Source organism: Bactrocera tryoni, chromosome 3, assembly GCF_016617805.1.
Source record: "Bactrocera tryoni isolate S06 chromosome 3, CSIRO_BtryS06_freeze2, whole genome shotgun sequence".
In the NCBI taxonomy this organism is placed as follows: domain Eukaryota; kingdom Metazoa; phylum Arthropoda; class Insecta; order Diptera; family Tephritidae; genus Bactrocera; species Bactrocera tryoni.
The window spans coordinates 6,100,077-6,121,295 of NC_052501.1; the positions used below are offsets into that span (position 1 = coordinate 6,100,077).

The window sequence follows — 21,219 nt, forward strand, 5'->3', positions numbered from 1 at the left end:
AGTTGACATACAAAGCGACCTATCAAAATGAAGATGAAGATAGCATTTGTCATGGATTTCCTGGGGTAAAAAATAGCCTTTTGCAACCGGTTTTTCTCATATAAAAAATTAAATATTTTATTGTTACAAACATACACCATTAACAAAGAAATTCTGAAATTTTTGGAAAAAAATATTTTAAACTCGGCCATTGCGTCGCCGTTTCCGGTGACCCCCCGGAAAAAAGATGCGCCCGCGTTGGCGGAACAAATCCTTACAGGATCATTTAAAATATAAACAAAAAAAAAATACGCTTTTTAGTTAAATCCTTAACATAGAACTTCGAAGAAGGGAAAAAAATTGAAAACTGGATTTTTGGCTGACATTTGTAGAAAATAATTAAAATTCTGCGACATTTTTGTTTTCAAATAGTTGTAATCGAAAAAATCCTTCGGCCAAGTCTTAAAGACCAGAGTAAAATTTCATGAAGATGGTTGAGTAGTTCTCGAGAAATTTTGTCAACCGACTTCAAAAACACAGTTTCGGGAAAAACGCGTTAAAAGACGGCACACTTAGCCTAGGCAGCCTCGAGCGCATAAGTTCTCAAAACTGTATCTCCGAAACTATTACTCGGATCAATTTTTTTTAAATTTAGGACAATATTCTAGAGGTGTTGAAGAATTTATTAAGACAATAAAAAATTTCATTGTTTGAAACCCGTAAAGCCATATTATCTTCTTTGCAACCGAAATTAACGTGTTAACGTTTCATCTTTTTTGAACAATTCTGTGAACTCGAAAAAATAATCGAGTCAAAGTAGCTAGTTTTAGCGAGTGTTTTTTTCTGCTCGCTTACAAGAAAACAGACTAAATATTACACAACAAAATCTCCACTTTAACATATTTCCTGCTTTTATTTGCATTATTTCCCCATACGATCTTTCATTATTATTTACGCTACGAAAATGTGTACATATTTACATATACATATACATATGTACGTATGTGTTTATGCATGCAATTACTAGCTGTGCATGCAATTAATACTTTTTACCGTCAATCACAGCAAACCAAGCAAGTTATGCATACGGCAATCAAAATAATTAAACAATTTCCAGCTGCTCATGCGGAAAATGCCACGCCAGACGTACAAATTAAATTTCTTTAAAAAAGCTTATCTGCAGATAAAGTCAGGAAATTAGATAAAAATGTGTTGTTTTTCATATTCAATAACAAATTGCCACACACATACATATGTACATACTTTTTGTTTTCTTGTTTTATTTTTGTTTATCTAACTGTTTGTTTACCTAACTTTTGTAACTGAAGGCGAGGCAGTCAGCTTGAGACGTCAGTCGTGTCAGCCACCAGCCACCAACCACCCAAACGCACGTTCACTCGCCGCTTTGACGCACACAAACACACACATGCTTGTAATCATAGTGCGCCCATTTGAATTGAATTCATTCGAACCACCCAACGAAGGTCTTACAGCAGATACGACGGCCCTTACTTACTAGTAACTGGTGCTGTGTCGATCCGCTTGCCGCCCCACTCTTTCGCCTGCACGACAGCACGCCAGCGAGCACGCGCTTTGCGGCGGCGACCTACTAATTGTTATTTGACAATTATTACTTGCTGTTAGTCGACAATTGCTTGATTCAATAAATTTGCGGCGACGCAAATACTTTTTGTACATAAATTTTTTAATAAATATATATTTGCGTGTGTATGTGTGCGCGTTAAGCGCTGCGCCGCAGAAGATTCCCGCGTTTCGGCTTTTCTTTGTCGGCCATCACTAAGTTCTTTATGTCAAGGCAAAAGTGTATCTACAGACAATTGAAAAACATTGAGGCGATCAGCGTGCGACAATCAAGTTTCCACTGAACGATCAATGATTTGTATGACAGCAATCAGTGACAGTCTATTTTCTCTAGTCGCATTGTTAAGGCTGGGTTTTCGTAGCTAATTATATAGAAATATTTTTTTTGTAACGTGTGCGCTGGCGTCGGTATGTAGAGAGACATCATATATACATATATGCAGCAATAATATATAAGTATGCTATTGAAAGCCTCTTTTTCTAAGCTTGAAAACAAGCTGCACTTTCAATGGTTTCGAATTTCACTAGACCAAATAAGTCGCAAGTACAAAACACAACAAAAAAGTTTAGCGCTCGCACCTGCCGCGGAGAGAGCGTCATCATACATTTATCCATTCATTGAGACTTAACTCGCATTGTTCACCGGTTGGCTTTCGGCGCGTGACAATCGCTATACATTTTCTAATTGTGTTTTTAGCGCAATTAAACATAAATCTAATTAAATGTGGACAAATACAAAGAGCGCAAATGAACGACATATGTATAGTACATGTACAGATTAAGCTGGTACTGCGACACAGATTTCGTGATTTCAGATTTCCAGTTTGAAAAAATAATCGACAGTAAACTTTACTATCTCACATGGCAGCACTATCGCACAGAGCCGGCAATCAGTCCTCAGACATTCATATGAAAAGTAGCAATAAAAAGCACTATTAATTCGAAAAAGTATCATCTCCCGATTGTGTTAATTTGGCGCTAGTTTTGAACTAGTCCTACGCTACTAGTATGCAAGAATTTTATATGAATAAACACAGATATATTTATACATACATATGTTGATTTCGTGTCAATATGCCAGTGAAGTGTCTCCCCCCCCCAGCGCGACAATAAAAATGTTAATTAATGAATAGCTAGCTACTCATAAATTATTCGTGGAATTTTGCATTACGTATATTATAAAACAACAACAATAAAAATAGTTAGTAATGTCATTGTAATGTTTGTGATATAAAATATACAAGTTGTTTATCAAGACGATTGTGCAATAATTCATGAGCATTGAACCGGCGATTCGCTAAGCAGATAAAAGTAAATCGATTTACATATAATAACAAGAAACATTGACATTGATTACAAAGAAACTATAATGCGCTTGACAGATCTTTGTGATATAAAATATTATGAAAAAAATCTGGATTTTGATCGGTTAATTTGTATGGCAGCTATATGCTATAGTGGTCCGATCTGAACAATTCGTTCAGAGATTGTAGCGCTACTTTGGAGAATAATCCGTGCCATTGGCAGCTTTATACTATACCGGTTCGATTACGGTGGTTTCGACAAATAATCATCTTCTTGGTGAGAAAAATACGTGTGCTAAATTTCAGATCAATAACTCAAAAACTGAGCGAACTTCGTCGCAAACTTAATATACCCTGATAGATCGAGAAGAGGAGAGGAAGAGGAAGACCTCCACTCCGTTGGAAGGACCAAGTGGAGAAGGACCTGGCTTCGCTTGGAATATCCAATTGGCGCCACGTAGCGAAAAGAAGAAACGACTGGCGCGCTGTTGTTAACTCGGCTATAATCGCCTAAGCAGTGTCTACGCCAATTAAAAAGAAGAAGAAGAAGATCGAGAAGACTGCAGGAAATGTTTAGAGTGGACACCAGGGAAACAATGGAGCATCTCTTGTGCACTTGTTCTGCATTGGCAAGACTACACTGTTAGAGTCTGTTAAAATTTCTAAAGGATGACTACTTTGTTTGGACCTAGGAAATGAACTTCACTTGATATCGCAAAGGACCTAAACTGGTCTTCCAACTTAACCAAATGTAGCCTGTTCATGATCAATCATCCTAGAGGAAGACTATTTCTCTTGGACTTAGGCTGAACTCTATTACTAAAACTGTTCATGATATGATTTGGATGACAGGGTACGAACGTTTCAATGTTCATGGTATAAAAAAACTGTTGCCTAACAATTTTCATTACATTCGATTAGATGAAATGAACTATTTTTGATAATATGCTGACTATGTTCACACGAATTTATGAAAAAAGCGATTGAAATATTTCATAAAAGACAGTTAATTAAATATTAAGTTAAATTGAAACTCACAAAAAGGTTACAAGTTTCGGTCAAATTAGATTAATGTTTCAGCTCTGATCCAAAGTGGGAACCGTCTTGCTCTCTTCGTGAGAATCAAATTAAATAAGAGTTAATAAAAACGAAATACTAAAACTGTTTGGCAAAAAAATTACCTTCTCCATCCATGGATTTAATTGATTAGTCTTGTCTCCCCATAACTCTTAAAACCTTTTCAAATCAACTTTGCTGATTCTAGTGATTTCTAGAAGTGATCCAATTTCATTATTGAAGTCAAATAGTACCTGTAGTGTGCATTGACTTTACATCTCCACCAAGCTTAGGTTGGATCCCAATTTCTGACCAAAACAGTTTTTTGCTAATAAGAGTTATCTTTCTTTATCGTATTATAAGTAACATCAAACGTTCAATTAAATCACGTCATGAAAAAGATATTCACCAAATTAATATATTTTTTCAAAAGCGGACTTGAATAATGAGCATCATCTTGGTTGATTATCATCAGAACGTTTAACACAAATAGAAAGATAAGTTTGGGATTAAGGTATAATTACTTATTATATGCATTTGCGATCGGTTACAAGTAAATAAAAGTCAAACCCCAGCGATAAATTTCATCAAGCAAACAGATCATCATCAACTCAAAAACCAATTTCCATTTATATGGTAACTACTACACAGAACTACCTCAATACTTATAACTGGGATCTGTTAGAGCTTTTTTCAAAGATTATTCAAAACCAGAAATATCTGAATAGTAATAATTAAAGATCTACTGTTAAGGATCTACAAGTTCCCCTAAGCCATTTGCTTTTAATATTGAGTTTGTAATACCAAAAACAAATATAATTCAAGTAACACGCTATCTGTAAAACAATCAGCGTTAAACGTTAAAACCCTTGAACAACGGAGCGTTAGTTGTGCATTAAAAACGATGATATTTGTATGATCTTTCCGACACCCAAACTCAATATAAACCCCAAATTCTTATGCACTTTAATTATATACCAAAAACAAACCGTTAATAACCTTCCCGCTGCCTTTATTTCTCCTCCATAGAATCTCCAAATCGTTATCTTGAATCGGATGTAAATATCCATTTCAAGACACCAATACGTCATGAATACAAACAGGCCATGTCGGATGAGGATTTAGCACAACGGCAAGCCGAACAAATGCAAAAGCTTTATCAGGAGGAACGGCGTCGCAAGTACTTACAGGAGTTGCAGGATATGAATGCACGCCGTCACACCGATAACTTTACACCTACACAGAAGTCACCAATACCGTTAAATCGCTATGATGACTTCCAATCGGACTTGGCGCCCAAATCGCCGAATGCGATAACAACACGAACGGCAGCGCGTGCGCTATACAACTTCCAAGGACAAAATGCAAGGTAAATTGGAAATACTTGCTTAAAGGTTTGTTAAATTGTAAATTATATGTTTTCTAATTTTTTTGCAGAGAGCTCACATTCAAGAAGGGCGACATCATTTACATACGCCGCCAGATTGATCGCAATTGGTACGAAGGCGAATTTAATGCCATGATTGGTCTGCTGCCCGTGAGCTATGTGGAGGTGAGTGTTGCCAGTTTTTAGAAAATAATAACGAGTGAAGAAAAGGCGTAAGATAGCGAATGAACTCTTGAACAAACAAATTTGAGTGATTTAAGGAAATTATAGGGCTATCTTAAGGGGTTACGTGGGTTTCCTCGGGTAAAAAACAGCCTTTTTTTCAAATATTTGTAATCGAAAAAAATCCTTCGTCCAAGTCTTTAAGAATTGTATTTTAAAGACATGTGTAAAATTTCATGATGATCGGTTGAGTAGTTCTCGAGCAATCTTTGCCAACCGACTTCATAAATACAGTATCGAGACGAAAGACGACGCACTTAGCCTATGATCCGAAACTATGACTAGGATCAACTTGAAAATTTAGGACAATATTCTAGAGATGTTGTAGAATTTAATAAGGCAAATGGATTTTTGGGAAACCCCATTCCCCAAATGGATTTTTGAAAACCCGTAAACCCATGTATGCCCTTAACAAAATAAATATTTAATTAAAATTTAATTTGGTCTAACTTTATTTCTCACAGGTCGTCAACAAAGAAACTGCTCGTCAACAACCAAAGAAACCATCAGAGGGACAGGCGCGTGCCAAATATAACTTCCAAGCGCAATCCGGCATCGAATTGTCGCTGAACAAAGGCGAACTGGTCACACTCACACGACGTGTGGATGACAATTGGTTTGAGGGCAAAATAGCCAATCGAAAGGGCATCTTCCCAGTGTCATATGTTGAGGTGAGTAACCGAGCATAACCAAAAAATCAATATTATCGTTATTCAAATATTAATTAACCAACAGGTACTCACTGATATTGGCGCCGAAGATATTGCCGCTCGCACCGTTATCACCGAACAGGCGAGCGTCACGAATTTACGCCCCTCACTCGACACACTACGCACAAATATTAATAACGAGTTCAATTTAATAACCAAAAATGGCCATCAGCCACCAAATGGCATACTCAAGGAAACCAAACATCACAACAACAAAATTGATGCACTGCACGTGGACACGCATTCAGAGCCTCTAGTGTAAGTTGCAACAAACACAAAATTTAATTCAAAATTTCGCTAATTTTGCTCTTAACATTGCCGCAGTTATCGCGCACTCTACAAGTACCGGCCGCAGAACTCCGACGAGATGGAGCTGCTGGAGGGCGACATCGTCCACGTGCTGGAGATATGCGACGACGGTTGGTTCGTGGGCACGTCGCAGCGTACGGGCTGCTTCGGCACCTTCCCCGGCAATTATGTGGAACGGGTACGCTGAGCGCCTCCGTGAATGGGTGGCGCCAGTAGAACTGGTCAATGCGTTCTATTAAACACACTCACACACAATCACAAACAAAGAGAAAGAAAAACAAAAAAGAGATGAACACTTTAGTTGAATGAACAAATTTAATGAAAAGCAATCAAAGAAATTAAATATTAATGAAAGAAAAACAAAAACAAATACCAGCAGCTGCAATAGTAAAAGTCGCTTAATATAAATTACATTAAATTTTTGTTGTTATTATATACATACATACATATATTATTTTATTTTGCAGACTTGTGTAATGGTTAAACTTAAAACAAAAACACAAAAAAACATATTTATTTACACATATTAATGTTGAAGAATATAACTCTATATATTACATACATACATACATATGTACATACATATATGTATTATTAACCACAAAGTTAGCGTTGGAAAATAATAATTTGTATTTAATTTGCTAAAAAACACAATGTGAGGTTCTTGCAACAACAACAACAAGAGCAGCCAGCACAAATGCGGCGGCGTGGCAAGCCTCCAAATGGTTTACTAATAAAACTAGTCAAAGCTATTTCCAAAAAAACATTATTAATTGATTAATTAAACATTTGCACAAGCAGTACGAAATTAACTTAAATAAAGGGGCAATAAATTACATAAAAATCTCAGTGTATCACAAATATTTAATTTGAAAAAAAATATTAGTAATAAACAAATTTTAATATTCAAAAAGATATTCAACCGATATTAGTGTCACTGCACAGCTTAGTAAAACAAACCGACATACCTAAATCTGTGCTGTATCAAATTTTATTTTTGTATACCCTTTACATACATACTTAAAAAAATGAACCGAAATGTGCCTTTACCCGTGTCCACCATCCATCCATGTTGCCTTATATTAAAAAATATATATATTAATAATTCTGTAACCGCGTTGCATTGTAATTGTAAAAATATAAAACGTTAATTAAACATAAATATTTGCCTGCTGGTTTGTAGTTGACACAATTTAGTTTTAATTTGCATACATATTAATGTATTTGTTGTTATTAGAATAAAAAAAACAAAAAATAATAAAAAGCATTAAACACCAAAAAAAAATTATTTGTTTCAATATTAATAAAACTTTCCAAAACTTTGGTAAAATCATAATATTTAATAAAATGTATGTCAGACTCGTATTATTTGTTTCAATTTTAATAAAACTTTCCAAAATTTTGGAAAAATCATATTTTTTAATAAAATTTATGTCAGACTCGCACAGAGTGTGCAGAAAATTTAGTTCATGTTAACTGTGCCATAAATCAAAATTTAAAAAAAAAATATTTTTATATTAGTCACTTATGATTTAAAAAATTTTTACACTTTATTTTTCTGTCTTTCTCTACTATGTTTAAATTAAATTAAACCTTGAAGGAAATAAGTTAAAACCAAAAACCAATTTCCCTTTACCTAGACTAATAACTCTCTCTCTCTAAAGGAAGCTAATTTCAATTATATACACTTATGTTTTAACAATATTAACTCAATTCAAAACTCAAAAATTAACGCTAAGTACTACAATAAAATTAAGTATTGTGCAATAAATTACACTTGTCATGTCAAAATTTATTTTTGATATAATGACTAACTGAAAGTAGAACAATAATAAATGTTAAATATCACATTACTTACTAATTATTAATTATTATAAATAATGATTTTATTAATTTTAACTCATTTATATGTGTAATATTTTTGTTACTAATTTCATTTTCAAAAACACAGTGCAAGCACATTTCTTTATTATTCGCATCACCCTGTGGCAGCTCACATGCTCATTTAACCACCAGCTGTCAAACTGTATTTGATAAAAACGTAAACAAATTGAAAACAAAGATGGACTGTAGTAAAAAGTGAGTATTTGTTTTCCTCGATAAACATTAATTAAAAAGTACAAATCTTACAGCACTGAACCGCTGGAGAGCCTTAAGCGAATCGAAATATACTTGCAGTCACCAACGTTGGATGACACAAATGCGCCACATTATGTAGAGCAATTGAAAGCGCTGCGAAATCTTTGTGCCATAGATCCGGCGCATCAGAATACAATTGCTGAGCACGAAAATTTCAACGAACAGTTGCATCAGCTACTATTTGATAACAGCATAACGCCTAGACCGCCACAAAATCTACAACTAATGGCGCTGCAGTTACTCGCGAATGCAATTGTGCAAAATCCAAATTCACAACGCAACATTTGGCAACGTCATGGCGCTGCTATCGTAGAGTGTGGATTGGTGGCGCCACTAGGTCGTCATACCAATATACTGCTTATGATAGTGTACAATGTATTGAAAGGTGCTGCAGTGTCGAATATGGAACAACAGGCGTTGTGTGCTGCAGTGCGCGCATGGCAAAAAATTGTGGATGAACGCAGCGAGGATAACTATGAATTTCTACATTTTCTCTTTGAACATTTCATTGTACATGGCGGGCACAATACCGTACGCTATTATGCGCACTTGAAGCCGGCGGAACGCATTTCGTTTCTAGAATATTTAGTGCATTATCTGCGTCAAGACAGTCCAAATGGTCACATACATCAATTCCTGTTGAAATACATAACCAAAGAGTTTAATATAAAGTCTGATCGTATATTAATCTGCAAACCGGATAGCGCACAGATGCCTGCCACTGATCCAATGCCCGCCCGCGAAGCTTATGCGCTATTGCGAGTAATTGCCAGCGCAACTGGTAGTGAATTCTATGCAGATAAATATGTGGGCGAACAGTCACTATTTTTGAATGTGAGTAGCCTGTTACGTTGCCTGGCGCAAGTGGGTAAAGAGTCGCAAAATATCTTTACGCCCATGAATAAATTGGAAGAAGTGGCGCTCACATCGAATATATCGCGTGATTTCGAAACAGAGTTGTCATTTGAGCTGAAAACCTTATTGGTGCGTTGCATTGCGAATTTGCTTTACAAAAATCCAGCCAATCAAGGCTACTGCATAGACACACAATTGCTGCCCACTTTGCTGGAATGTACCAATATGGATGCACGAAATCCACGTTAGTATTATAATTCTTTAATATTATTAATTTATTGTGGTTTTTAACTGTATTGGTTGTCTTTGCAGTGCTGAAAGAGTGGAGCATATTGGCTATTCGCAATGCTTGTTACGGCTGTCCAGAGATTCAGGCAATGATAGCGAATATGACGAATAGAGGCGCGGCGCAAAATGACATCATTGACGAATATGATATGGGTGCTCTGCGCATTAAGCCTAGTCGATAAATTTGGCCACTTGTAAAAAATCCGTTTTTCTATTTCTTTGTTTAATTAGTTTGGACGTTTTATACAATAATAATCTATAGTTTTATACAAACTGAACGATCAAAATTAAGTTTTTGTACGAAAAACTTTTTTAATTGTGAAGAGTATTATAGCTTCGGTCCAAACGAACTTAACGGTTCTTTGATACTTTTAAGTTAATAAGGATTCAAATAAAAAAACATAAATTTTAAATCAATAGTAATATTGTTTTTGCTAAAGAGAAAGTATTCCTAAACACATAAATAAATCATTAAAATGGTTTTCAATTAAGGTGAATATTGGATGTTATCTATGTATGAACATTCTTTCATTGAAATATGCTTCGCTGCATTGATAATATAGATTTATGAACTTAACGCAGGCAATGAAAACGTGACACAATACTTCCGCGTTTGGCATTCGGTATAAATGAATACGACACTCACATGTGCTTTTGATCACAAAAAGTATTCAACTACTTTCAGTGTCAGAGAACACACCCACACACATGGAAAAAGTGTTTTTAAGAAGGATAGTTTCTTTGAGGTATAACTATTTTTCTGGAACGTAATTCCCCGCAAAAAATATAAGTAAATTTAACAGTTACGTGATGCCTTACAAAACGACTGACTGTTTTCCTTTCAATCAATTGGGGATCCCAAACTTATATGTACGCGACATCAGCAGTATGACAGCAAGCTGAGCTCAAATCGCGTATAAAACCGAGCTGAGACACTGAATTGAACATCAAACTATCTCTAGCGCCTACTGCAGCAGCAACTATTTGCAGGGAAACCAATTCAACTAAATCTTAAATCCGTCAATATGAAGACAATCGTGCTTTTCGCTGCTTTCCTTTGCGTTTTCTGCCTGTTCCAAGGCATCAATGCAGCTCCCGCTGATGCAGCTGCTCTGGAGGCCGATGACGCACAATTGGCAGTGCTAAAGGAAGAGCTTGCAGTGCAGTCGATTCGTCAAAAACGCGCCACTTGTGATCTGTTGAGCGGAACCGGTGTTAATCACAGCGCTTGTGCGGCCCACTGCATACTCCGTGGCAACCGTGGCGGTTATTGTAATGGTAGCGCTGTCTGCGTCTGCCGCAACTGAGTGGATTCACAACAGAAGCAAACGGATATTGTTAAAAAATTTAACTAATATTTTATTTTTTAAAAATGTATTTTCCCGATTCATTAAAATTTCGTCAAGATTAAAAAATAACTATCTTTGAAATCATACATACATAGGTGTTGATAGAGAGTGGTTTTAAGATGAATAACTGGTTTTTTTACAGGTAGGTTATAGCTTTATCGATTTAACCAATAGTTTTTGAAATAGAGCTTCTGAAGTTTACCCGCTTAGTTCGATCGACCGACCTACCAGATTTTAGGTAAAATTCAACTGCCAAAATTTTATTGTTCTATAAATATAAATATTTATAAAGTAAAATGAAAAACAGACAATGAGAATGTTCCTCCCATGTACTGATATTGTTCAAAACTTGATATAAAGACGATAAAGAAGAATGCTGGAAATGTACTATAATTCGAAATCCGAAGAATTATTCATAGCTTTATTCCGGTTATCAGTTTCGAGATGCCTTGAATTTTTTCTCCAATTTTAGATTGTCAACGCTTCAAACTTTTAACGGTTCACGTTTTTAACATGGCAATATACACCTGAAAGGCTTAGACTCTTGATAGGAAAGGTGACTCTGTCATCGGGAACTCAACCTTACATTACTGCCTTCCAAGAGATACGATAAGCGAGGTAAGTCAAAAGGTAATTGGACTTTGCGATATCTACTACCGCGTTTGTTCAAAGGTAAACGGCTGTCACTCCGACCTTTCTCGCTTCTTCCATGAGACATCAGGAGGCATCCTGTCGTAATTGGGAGTGCTGTCTTCTGACAAGTCTAGAGCTTCCTCGTCTGCTTTTCACTGCATCCAAGCATACCTGTATTAAGGTAATGTCGGTACTTCTTCGTCCAGTTAGTGATATGGTCGCTGGGGTTTTAGTGGGGGAGAGTGTTAAGTTCCGTGCAGCGAGGAAGTGAGAAAGGTCAAAGAGATAGCTGTTTACGTTACAATTCCACAACTGCCGGTTCTATGTTAACGGAATTGACTTGGATATTATCCAGCCAAGGGTTGTACTTTCGGAGATCTAACCTTGTTTGGGTCGGTAAGTTTGACTTTGACCCGTCGATTTGTATGGTAATCAGTGACCGAGAGAGGGTGGAAGATTGGAGGCAATTCCTCCCAGAATCCTCTGAGCGACCCGGGGACGTACATATAAACACGATAAGCTGCTCATATGTGTTAAAGTTGTCATAAAAGCTGTTCGATCGAAAACATGTCTTTGTATGGAAACTTTTTTACATGGCAAGGTACCTTCACGAAGTGTGCTTTATCATCTAAAATGGATGAGATCAGTAGACGTCTACACCTAACACAATATATTACATAAGAAATATTTAGGCTTATGATAATCTTCGTACCACTTATAAGTTTGAGTGAAGCATTAATAAAAATATTTGAGATATATCGCCGATCAATTATCAATTTCGGTTCTCACCTTGGTATTTTTTGTTAATATTTTTACCCCATAGCTTTAGTATGAGTCTAATAAAAATATTAAAATATATAAATTACTTACAAACAAGTTGGCTTTCAATACATAAACGAACCATTATATTTAAAAACTAAAAAACAAAATTGAAATAAGGTAAAAGTATACAAGTATGAAGAACTGGGTCGTGAAATTATCTACTGAGGTACATACCTCTACTGAAGTACGCAAAAGTGCATCCCCTTAGCAAGAGTACCTTATGCACACACAGAATATTGATAATGCTAATTTAAACTTTTCACGAACAAAGAAAAAATGACAAAAAACTTCCGCCGATGTCTTTAGGTGCGAGCAAAAAGTCTTACTACAAACATGCTCACACATAATCAGATCAGAACGATTCAATTACTTTCAAGATTTCAATGCGACGTCGCTACATACATACATATATACATATGTACATACATATATAGGCAGTGATGTGGTTATTTCCAAGAATACTTAATATTCGCGACTTATCAATAACATACATATACCTTTAAAGCATATATGTACATCCCATCGACCGCCAGCAGATTCTACCAATACCAACTTTGTGAGTCCCCTCTTATGTGGGTGGAGATTCCAAACCGTGTACGACATCAGCAATATGACACCAAGCTAGGCGCAAGCTGCGTATAAAACCGAGCTGAGACACTGAATTGAACATCAAACTATCTCTAGCGTCTACAGCAGCAGCAACTATTTGCGGCGAAACCAATTCAACTAAACCTTAAATCCGTCAATATGAAGACAATCGTGCTTTTCGCTGCTTTTCTTTGCGTTTTCTGCCTGTTCCAAGGCATCAAAGCAGCTCCTGCTGATGCAGCTGCTCTGGAGGCCGTTGACGCTGAGTTGGCTGTGCTGAAGGCAGATCCTGCAGTGGAGTTGAGTCGTCAAAAGCGCGCCACTTGTGATCTGTTGAGCGGAACCGGTGTTAATCACAGCGCTTGTGCGGCCCACTGCTTACTTCGTGGCAACCGCGGTGGATATTGCAATAGCCGTGCTGTTTGCGTTTGCCGCAAATGAGTGAAATTAAGCTTTATTCATATTTACTATTATAATGGACATATACTAATGTTACAAAAAACAAACGATTAAAAAAAATAATAAAATTATTAAAAACATACTTTTCGTTAAACTTATATGTGGGGTTATATGTGATACTTTAATAATATACATATTTATATGTATAGTACATAGTGAATTTTGAAAGTATATACGTTTTATTTCAAATACCTGCAATTTAATTTTATTACATCTACGTCTATATCGGAACACCTAATCCATGCAACATGTTATGGGGGTATAATAATTCGAAGTTTTTATGGCAGCACTTCCAAGACCTACAAAATATATTCCGTTGTTAAGTTTATGTGCGAGTCGTGCTTATATTCGTTTATACCTAAGTCAAACTAACAAAAAGTGTGACGAATTCAATATTGAACGGGCGTAGATTTCCCAGTATTCGAAAAATATTTTTTAAGTTCCCATATGACGATCTTAACTTAATAATGCTCAATGAAATATTGCAAAACTACCTGATTGAGTCCGCACGACAAAGTTATGCACACATTTGTTATTATTAGGAAAATCATATACATACATACGATCACCGCCTTTTCAGAACAACTGAGCCGAGGCATATATAATAGAGACCAATACCTGAATTTCATGTCAGAGTGCAATAAACTATAACACTGCAACATTATACACAGCTCAGTAAACTTTTTAAAATTAAAAAAGTTTTTCAAATATTCAACATGAAGACGCTCGTACTTTTCGCCGGTCTCATTTGTGTTTTGTGCCGCTTCCAGACGATCAATGCAGCGCCTGATGGAGCAGATGTTGGAGAATCAGAGGAAGCACAATTGCCTGAACTGAAGCAAGTTGTACCGATTGGTCAAAATCTCCGTTTAATTTTATGTCATCTTTTGTGCAGACGTATTTGTTCATTCCAAACGAAGGTTGAAGGTTACTGTAATGAACAATATGATTGTTTTTGCCCCAATTAAAAGATATCTACATGTGAACGCGCATACGAAAATGAACAAGCATACGGAAATACAATATGTATTATAATAATGTATATATACATACTATAAATATAAAATTATTGTTAACCTCAAAATGATTAAAAAATTCAAAGCAAAATAAATACAATTTAAATAAATAATCTACTATTTTTGTTAGATGTCTATGTTGTCTATATGGGTTAAATAAACCCATAAACCCATTGGACGCACCAGCAAAGACTAAAACACCAACTAATTTTAAAAGAAATTTTGGGCAATCGCCTAACAGTGCGCCACCAAAGTCTGAGCTCAGCGTTCAGAAAAAAGCAAGCTCTTGTTATATCGTGTTCCCAAGTAACTTTTGAGTCTACATAAAATCGAAAGCGACTAAGATTGGCAATACTGCCACAACTCGTAATATCGCAAGCGCGCAATAACAGGTCAATGGAAAAGTTCGCGGTCTTCCATAGTAAAAGCAATATTTGTTTTCTTATTCCATATAATTCCCTTCAAGCTCTTCAACATATCCTACGCCCCAACGGAAGAAAAGAACGATAAGAGCTGCCCTCGCCACGATTTTAAATCGTGTTTGTTAACGTCAGCGTGAGCAAGGAAGGTATATTTAGCAGAACAGTTGGTAAATTCAACACCCACGAGGAAACATCCCCAATTGGGTTGAGACTGATAGACTTCGCCGGGGGGCCGAAATATGGTTATCTATAATACTAGATTCCAGCATAGAAAAATTCATCAAGCTACCTGGCTGTTCCTTGATCGAAAAGCTACCAACCAGATCGATCATGCTGTGATAGACGGAAGACACGTCTCCAGTGTTGGATTGCCGGCCGAGCTATTCAAACTGAAGAACTGATAAGGAGCACGCATCAGCTTCTTTGTTAAATATGGTCGGACGAAAACATGTCCAACAGTTAGAATTCAAGGGTGATCTGGCGACCTCACAAAAAGGGAGATAAATCTTCTAAACATCGCACATAAGATTCTATCGAGCGTATTGTGTGAAAGATTAAAGTCCACCGTAAACAAACTGATTGCATTATCAGTGTGGCTTTAGACCTAGAAAATGAGCAAGCGACCAGATATTCACCATGCGCCAAATATTGGAAAAGACCCGTGAAAGAAGAATCGACACACACCACCTCTTCGTCGATTTTAAAACTGCTTTTGACAGCACGAAAAGGTGCTGCCTTTATGCCGCAGTGTCTGAATTTGGTATCCCAGAAAAACTATTACGGCTGTGTAAACTGACGTTGAGCAATACCAAAAGCTCCGTCAGGATCGGGAAGGACCACTCCGAGCCGTTCGATACCAAGGCGACTCTCTATCGTGCAACTTCTTCAATCTGCTGCAGGAGAAAATAATTCGAGCTGCAGAACTTAATAGAGCAGGTACAATCTTCTATAAGAATGTACAGCTGCTGGCGTATGCCGATGATATTGATATCATTGGCCTCAACACCCGGGCCGTTAGTTCTGCTTTCCCCAGCCTGGATAAGGAAGCAAAGCAAATGCTTGGGCTACGTAAATCAAGGTTAGATAAAAGATACCTACATCACGTAGTGCTAAACAAAAGCCCACAATATATTTTTTGGATATCTGTGCAAAACTAACAAAAGTTGAGAGGAATCCAATATTGCCCTAAAGTTGATTTCCCAGAATGCCAAAATATTTTCGAAGTCCCCAACTATGATCACAATTCAATAAATCATAATAAATTACAACAAAACCAACTGAGTGAGTCCCCTAGACAACGCTAAACCAATATTTGTTATTATTGGGAAAACCACACCTACATATACATATGTACGTGATCACTGCCCTATCAGCCCAACTAAGACGAGGTATATATAATAGAGACGAACATCTGAATTGCATATCAGAGCGCAACAGACTTTAACAGTGCATTATATACATCTCAATAAACTTTCTAAAACCAACAAAGTTTCCCAAATATTCAACATGAAGACAATCGTACTTTTCGCCGGTCTCGTCTGCGCCTTCTGCCTGTTCCAGGCGATCAGTGCAGCGCCTGCTGCAGCAAATGTTGGAGAATCAGAGGATGCACAATTGCTTGGCTTTGGGGAGCAACCTCTTTCGGTGTTGACTCGTCAAAAGCGCGCTACTTGCGATCTACTGAGCGGTTTCGGCATCAAGCACAGTGCGTGTGCGGCCCATTGTCTACTCCGTGGCAACCGAGGCGGTTACTGCAATGGACGTGGAGTTTGCGAATGTCGTAATTAAGGATGTACGACGGGATAGAGGAGAAAAAGGCTACTTTATAACTACATTGAGAATTGAATTATTCAATCATTTAATTGTATTGAGGAATAAATAGGCTATAATGGAATTAATACAAATAAAGGACTAAAGAAAGTAATTTCCGAATTTATTAAATTTATTATTACTTTGTTAGTTTCGCTGGCTGAACTCCTTCTTTAGTGTCATATTGTTTTTTATACTGTCACCATATGTTTTATATCTTGAACAGGGCAGATGTAAGTTTTCTATGAAATTTAGAAAGGAAACGTTGGTCACCAAATAATATACATATATACGTAAATGATCTGACGAGCTGAGTCGTTAGCCATGTCTCTCAGCTTTCGTGACCAAGAATCCTTTTCCGTTATCTGGATATTTAATTCATTCCAACTATAATATATAATATTGAATAGCAAGCTATAAAGACAAACTCAATAAGTCTATCAACTAAACTTAACCTGTCGGGATCATCTCGTTTTCTTCTTTATTATTAGATCTATACCAGATTTCACCACGCTTTAAGCTTGAGAGAGAAGATCCTGTGTATGTATGAAGAGCATTTCATGGTCACTTAATGTCGCTTACACTGGCTTGAATTGAATGTTGAACAGTTTACAAATGCTGACAATCTCTGTGAAATATCCAGGGACCTAAACTTTAGATTAGTAAAACTAACGGGATGCAGATCTCTTAATTATGGTATTTATTAGTTAAATATAAATTAGTTAAAAATCTATCTTCAAAATGGATATTATTTATAACAAACCTGGCCCATCCTGATATCTGTACAAAACTGGTAAGGCATATACAACAAATATCCCTTTATTATTCTCAAGTTTCTGCCTTCCGTTATTAATAATTCTCGCCCGAAAAAACTCTTCCAGAGGCGAGTTCTTCATTTCACAAAACTATTTGGGAAAATCTATTTTTTCAGATGTAACTACGGGTATAGAACTACAAAATAGACAATATGCTGAGAGTAAAACGAACCTAAGAAACTATTTTTCGGCTAATTTAAACTGATCGCAATTACTTCTAGGATATATAATGGCTCAAGGAAGTATTTACTCTTACAACCTGGTGCTACAGAGTATAATAGTTTTGTTCACCTAACGGTTGTACGTATCTCCTAAAACTAAGCGAGATAGATAAAGAGTTATATATATAAATGATCAAAATGACCATAAAAGTTGAAATCCGGGTGATTGTCTGTCTGTCCGCCCTGCCGTACAAGCTATAACTTAAGCGTAAATGTAGATATATCGATAAAACTTTTTATTTGGGTTCCTTAGTACAAAAAAAATTACGAGTTCGTAGATGCACGTAATCGGACCACTGCCACAAAACGCCATTAACCGAAAACGTATAAAGAGCCATAACGAAGCACCAAACTAAGATGTAAAACTGTAATTTCGTACAGGGCATCGCAGTAGCAAGAGGCTACTTGATTTTGAAAAAGAAGGCGTGGCCCCGTTCTCTAATAAGTTTAATGTACATATGCCCTAAACCACTATAGCTACAACAACCAAATCTAGTATGAAAATGAATGAAATCGGAAGATAGCCCCGCTCACTTCCCATATAACGGTAGGTTAAAGCTAGGCTAGCTAAACAATAACTAAAAACGCGAGAGACTTTAGGATATAGTACATACTTCCGAGATGGTATGCGAAGGTTTTATAGGTGCCTCTGCTAAAATTAGACGATGGGCGTGACACCGCCCACTTTTTGATGAAATCACATATCTCGACCAATATTTGTTTATTTATTTATTAGAATAAATATAAAAAAAATAATAAGTTGAAATTTCATTAGAAATACGAAAATACTTTTTCGACTACCGTATATAATTGACTTTTGATCGAAAATATCGGTCAGTGTATGGGGTATAAAATTGGAATTTAGAGAGAATCCTTTCTTGGCAATAATATCTCTGTGTATTAATAATGGGTTGAATCGGGTCAATACTTTTTTGAGCCCTCCATATACCTAATAAAGAACTTCCGGGGGACTTTATGCTGGATATATCAGCCAATATGTAAGTTATCTCAATAAAAATGAGAGAGCGTGTTTTACTCATAGCAGAGTATCTCTGTGCTTAAAAATATAAAATTGGACGAAAACTTGACCTAGCCCCCATATGACTAATAACAGAATTTTCGAAGATCCGGCTGACTTTATTCTATATGATTGATTTTACACTTTAAAGTATTTTTCTTGCTTTGATTCCTGCAAGTTGCAAGAGTTTAAAATGTTCGGATGCACCCGAACTTAGCCCTTCCTTACTTGTTTAAATAAAATTTTATTAAAAAAAATTGAATTGCTAAAAATAGTGAAACGTATTTTCCGAAATACAAATGTTTCCCCGCTTATCAATAACAGATGAGGCCGACATGATTCACATAAGTAATATTAAACTCACCTATTTATAAATGTTTTTTGTTGATGCACTATAGAAATGTGCCGCGTGAGTCCCCGAAAAGTTGGAAAGAAATATTTGTTTGCAAAAATTGGACTACGTGTGTTATCAGTTTCGCTACAGAGTATAAAACTCAATTGGGCATGCAAGTTTAGCATCAGTGTACAGCGGTCTTCGCAGCAACAACCACAACTCAAAGCAAAGCTATCAGCTATCAAATAGACGACATTTAGTGCCCACAACAACAACCTGTACAAAATGAAAATCGCATTTTTAGCTGGACTCATCTGCGCTTTGTGCTTGCTCAGCGTCTCAAAAGCGGCACCCACTGATGGAGATAGCGAAACGGTTAATGCTTTCAATGCACAATTGGCAGCCGAAAATCCCGAAAATTTAGCGACTTTAAATCGCCAGAAACGTTTTACTTGCGATGTGCTCAAGAGTGAGGCGGCCTGCTCAAGTCATTGCTTGGTTCTCGGAAGATGGAAAGGCGGTTACTGTCGTAGAGGAACATGTATCTGTCGTCAATGAAGCGAATAAATATTTTATAGACCTATTGCTTACATTTATTTTTCTTAATCATTTCAATCAAACAAATATCTATCTTATGTAATTATTAAATATTATTAATACAAATAAAGCATTAAATTGGTTTGCTTAAAAAGTTATCTGAATTTTAAGTACAAATGTTATTCTTGAAGACATTTTTAAGGGGTGAAAATTGGATGATGGGCGTGGTACCGCCCAGATTTCGGAGGAGCGGCTGGTCAGTTGACTCCGAGTACCTGGAGAGTCAGAACAAACATTTTCTCGCGACGTGTTTCTGTGAGTGGTGCAAGCCGAAAATGCAGCGTTCGTTAGAGCAGAGGTACGCGATTAAATTCTGTATGAAACTCGATAAATCAGCGACAGAGATGTTTGATATGATCAAGCAGGCTCTATTCAGATATTGCTTTAGCAAAAAGTGGTGTGTTTCGGTTCCACCAGGCATTTTTGGAGGGCCGGGAAGAGGTCGCTGATGAAGACTGGAAGAAGAGCAAAGCCGAAGTGAAAACCATGCTCATCGTCCACCATGAATTTGTTCCTCGTGAACAAAGCAAATAAAGTTGAATGTCAAGTTTTACGTGTAAATCCTTAAGAGACTCAAACGAAGGGTCAATCAGGTCCGACAGGACATCACAGCCGATTGGAAGTTGCACCACGACAACGCCCCGGCACACACCGCCTTCTTGGGAACAGTTATCTAACTAAGGCCGGCATCTCAACGCTTCTGCAGCCGCCCTAAAGCCCAGATGTGACCCACCGGATTTTTTTTTCCTTGCCTGAAAAAGCCGATGAAAGGCAGGCATTTTAAGACGACAGAGGAGATCCAAGCAACATGCACCTCGGCTTTCAAGGCTATTCCGGAGAATGCCTTCAGTGACGCCTTCAATGAAATTTAATTCAGAAGAAGCCTATTTTAAAAGTTTTTAAAGAATTGTAACTATAGGTTCAATAATATTTTTAAATCGTCCCATATATGTACACAACTAACAAACCATATGCACCTGAAGGTATTTCTCTGGCATTGATCAAGTTACACGAGTTATAGCTTTATAATGAGAAGTATTTGTATTTTATCTTAAATTAAGTCAACAATAGGAAAACGGATACAATCTTTGCAAAACATTTTCTATCGTCTTCTTAAACATTTTCACAATTATTGCTGTAATAATTTTTTTTTCTCAAAAGTATAGTTATCACTAACGACAAACACAGACTTTTTTGCTGTTACAGTAACCGCCACTTTTGCCTTGAAGCCAGCAATGGACTGCGCAAGCCGGATTGTTCTCCAAAAAATCGCAAGTGAAACGCT

The 21,219-nt window shown here is 36.6% G+C and overlaps 6 protein-coding genes and 1 long non-coding RNA gene across 16 annotated transcripts in view; 6 read left to right on the forward strand and 1 right to left on the reverse strand.

Annotated features, from left to right (window-relative positions):
- Positions 1-6,942, forward strand: part of LOC120770451 (sorbin and SH3 domain-containing protein 1) — a 92,355-nt gene extending 85,413 nt beyond the window's left edge. For all 10 annotated transcript variants that reach the window (XM_040097932.1, XM_040097936.1, XM_040097926.1 and 7 more), the window contains 5 exons: positions 4,971-5,310; positions 5,379-5,493; positions 6,015-6,221; positions 6,286-6,518; positions 6,585-6,942. In XM_040097932.1, coding sequence (XP_039953866.1) covers positions 4,971-5,310; positions 5,379-5,493; positions 6,015-6,221; positions 6,286-6,518; positions 6,585-6,756 — 1,067 coding nt within the window. In that variant the 3' untranslated portion in view covers positions 6,757-6,942. The remainder of the gene's footprint in view (positions 1-4,970; positions 5,311-5,378; positions 5,494-6,014; positions 6,222-6,285; positions 6,519-6,584) is intronic.
- The window catches only part of LOC120770469, a 95,294-nt gene that overhangs the window by 46,763 nt on the left and 27,312 nt on the right, over positions 1-21,219 (reverse strand). The window lies entirely within an intron of this gene.
- On the forward strand, positions 8,579-10,268 carry LOC120770457 (ataxin-10). The gene is made up of 3 exons (XM_040097950.1): positions 8,579-8,648; positions 8,702-9,807; positions 9,876-10,268. The coding sequence occupies exons 1-3, from the start codon at positions 8,632-8,634 to the stop codon at positions 10,031-10,033; spliced, it is 1,281 nt and encodes a 426-aa protein (XP_039953884.1). The 5' UTR covers positions 8,579-8,631; the 3' UTR covers positions 10,034-10,268.
- Positions 10,794-11,258, forward strand: LOC120770464 (sapecin-like). Its single transcript, XM_040097960.1, has one exon. The coding sequence runs from the start codon at positions 10,877-10,879 to the stop codon at positions 11,156-11,158; it is 282 nt and encodes a 93-aa protein (XP_039953894.1). The 5' UTR covers positions 10,794-10,876; the 3' UTR covers positions 11,159-11,258.
- On the forward strand, positions 13,322-13,745 carry LOC120770466 (sapecin-like). The gene has a single exon (XM_040097961.1). It carries the CDS (start codon positions 13,403-13,405, stop codon positions 13,682-13,684), a length of 282 nt encoding a protein of 93 aa, XP_039953895.1. The 5' UTR covers positions 13,322-13,402; the 3' UTR covers positions 13,685-13,745.
- Positions 16,579-17,064, forward strand: LOC120770467 (sapecin-like). Its single transcript, XM_040097962.1, has one exon. The coding sequence runs from the start codon at positions 16,647-16,649 to the stop codon at positions 16,926-16,928; it is 282 nt and encodes a 93-aa protein (XP_039953896.1). The 5' UTR covers positions 16,579-16,646; the 3' UTR covers positions 16,929-17,064.
- LOC120770468 (defensin-like) lies at positions 19,519-20,028 on the forward strand. The gene has a single exon (XM_040097963.1). The coding sequence runs from the start codon at positions 19,623-19,625 to the stop codon at positions 19,893-19,895; it is 273 nt and encodes a 90-aa protein (XP_039953897.1). The 5' UTR covers positions 19,519-19,622; the 3' UTR covers positions 19,896-20,028.

Excerpts from the sequence above, each read along its gene's own strand:
- LOC120770457 (XM_040097950.1), top strand. Across the intron at positions 9,808-9,875 it reads TATGGATGCACGAAATCCAC|TGCTGAAAGAGTGGAGCATA; the intron begins GTTAGTATTATA and ends TTGTCTTTGCAG.
- LOC120770464 (XM_040097960.1), top strand. The coding sequence starts at position 10,877 with ATGAAGACAATCGTGCTTTTCGCTGCTTTCCTTTGCGTTTTCTGCCTG.
- LOC120770466 (XM_040097961.1), top strand. The coding sequence starts at position 13,403 with ATGAAGACAATCGTGCTTTTCGCTGCTTTTCTTTGCGTTTTCTGCCTG.
- LOC120770467 (XM_040097962.1), top strand. The coding sequence starts at position 16,647 with ATGAAGACAATCGTACTTTTCGCCGGTCTCGTCTGCGCCTTCTGCCTG.
- LOC120770468 (XM_040097963.1), top strand. The coding sequence starts at position 19,623 with ATGAAAATCGCATTTTTAGCTGGACTCATCTGCGCTTTGTGCTTGCTC.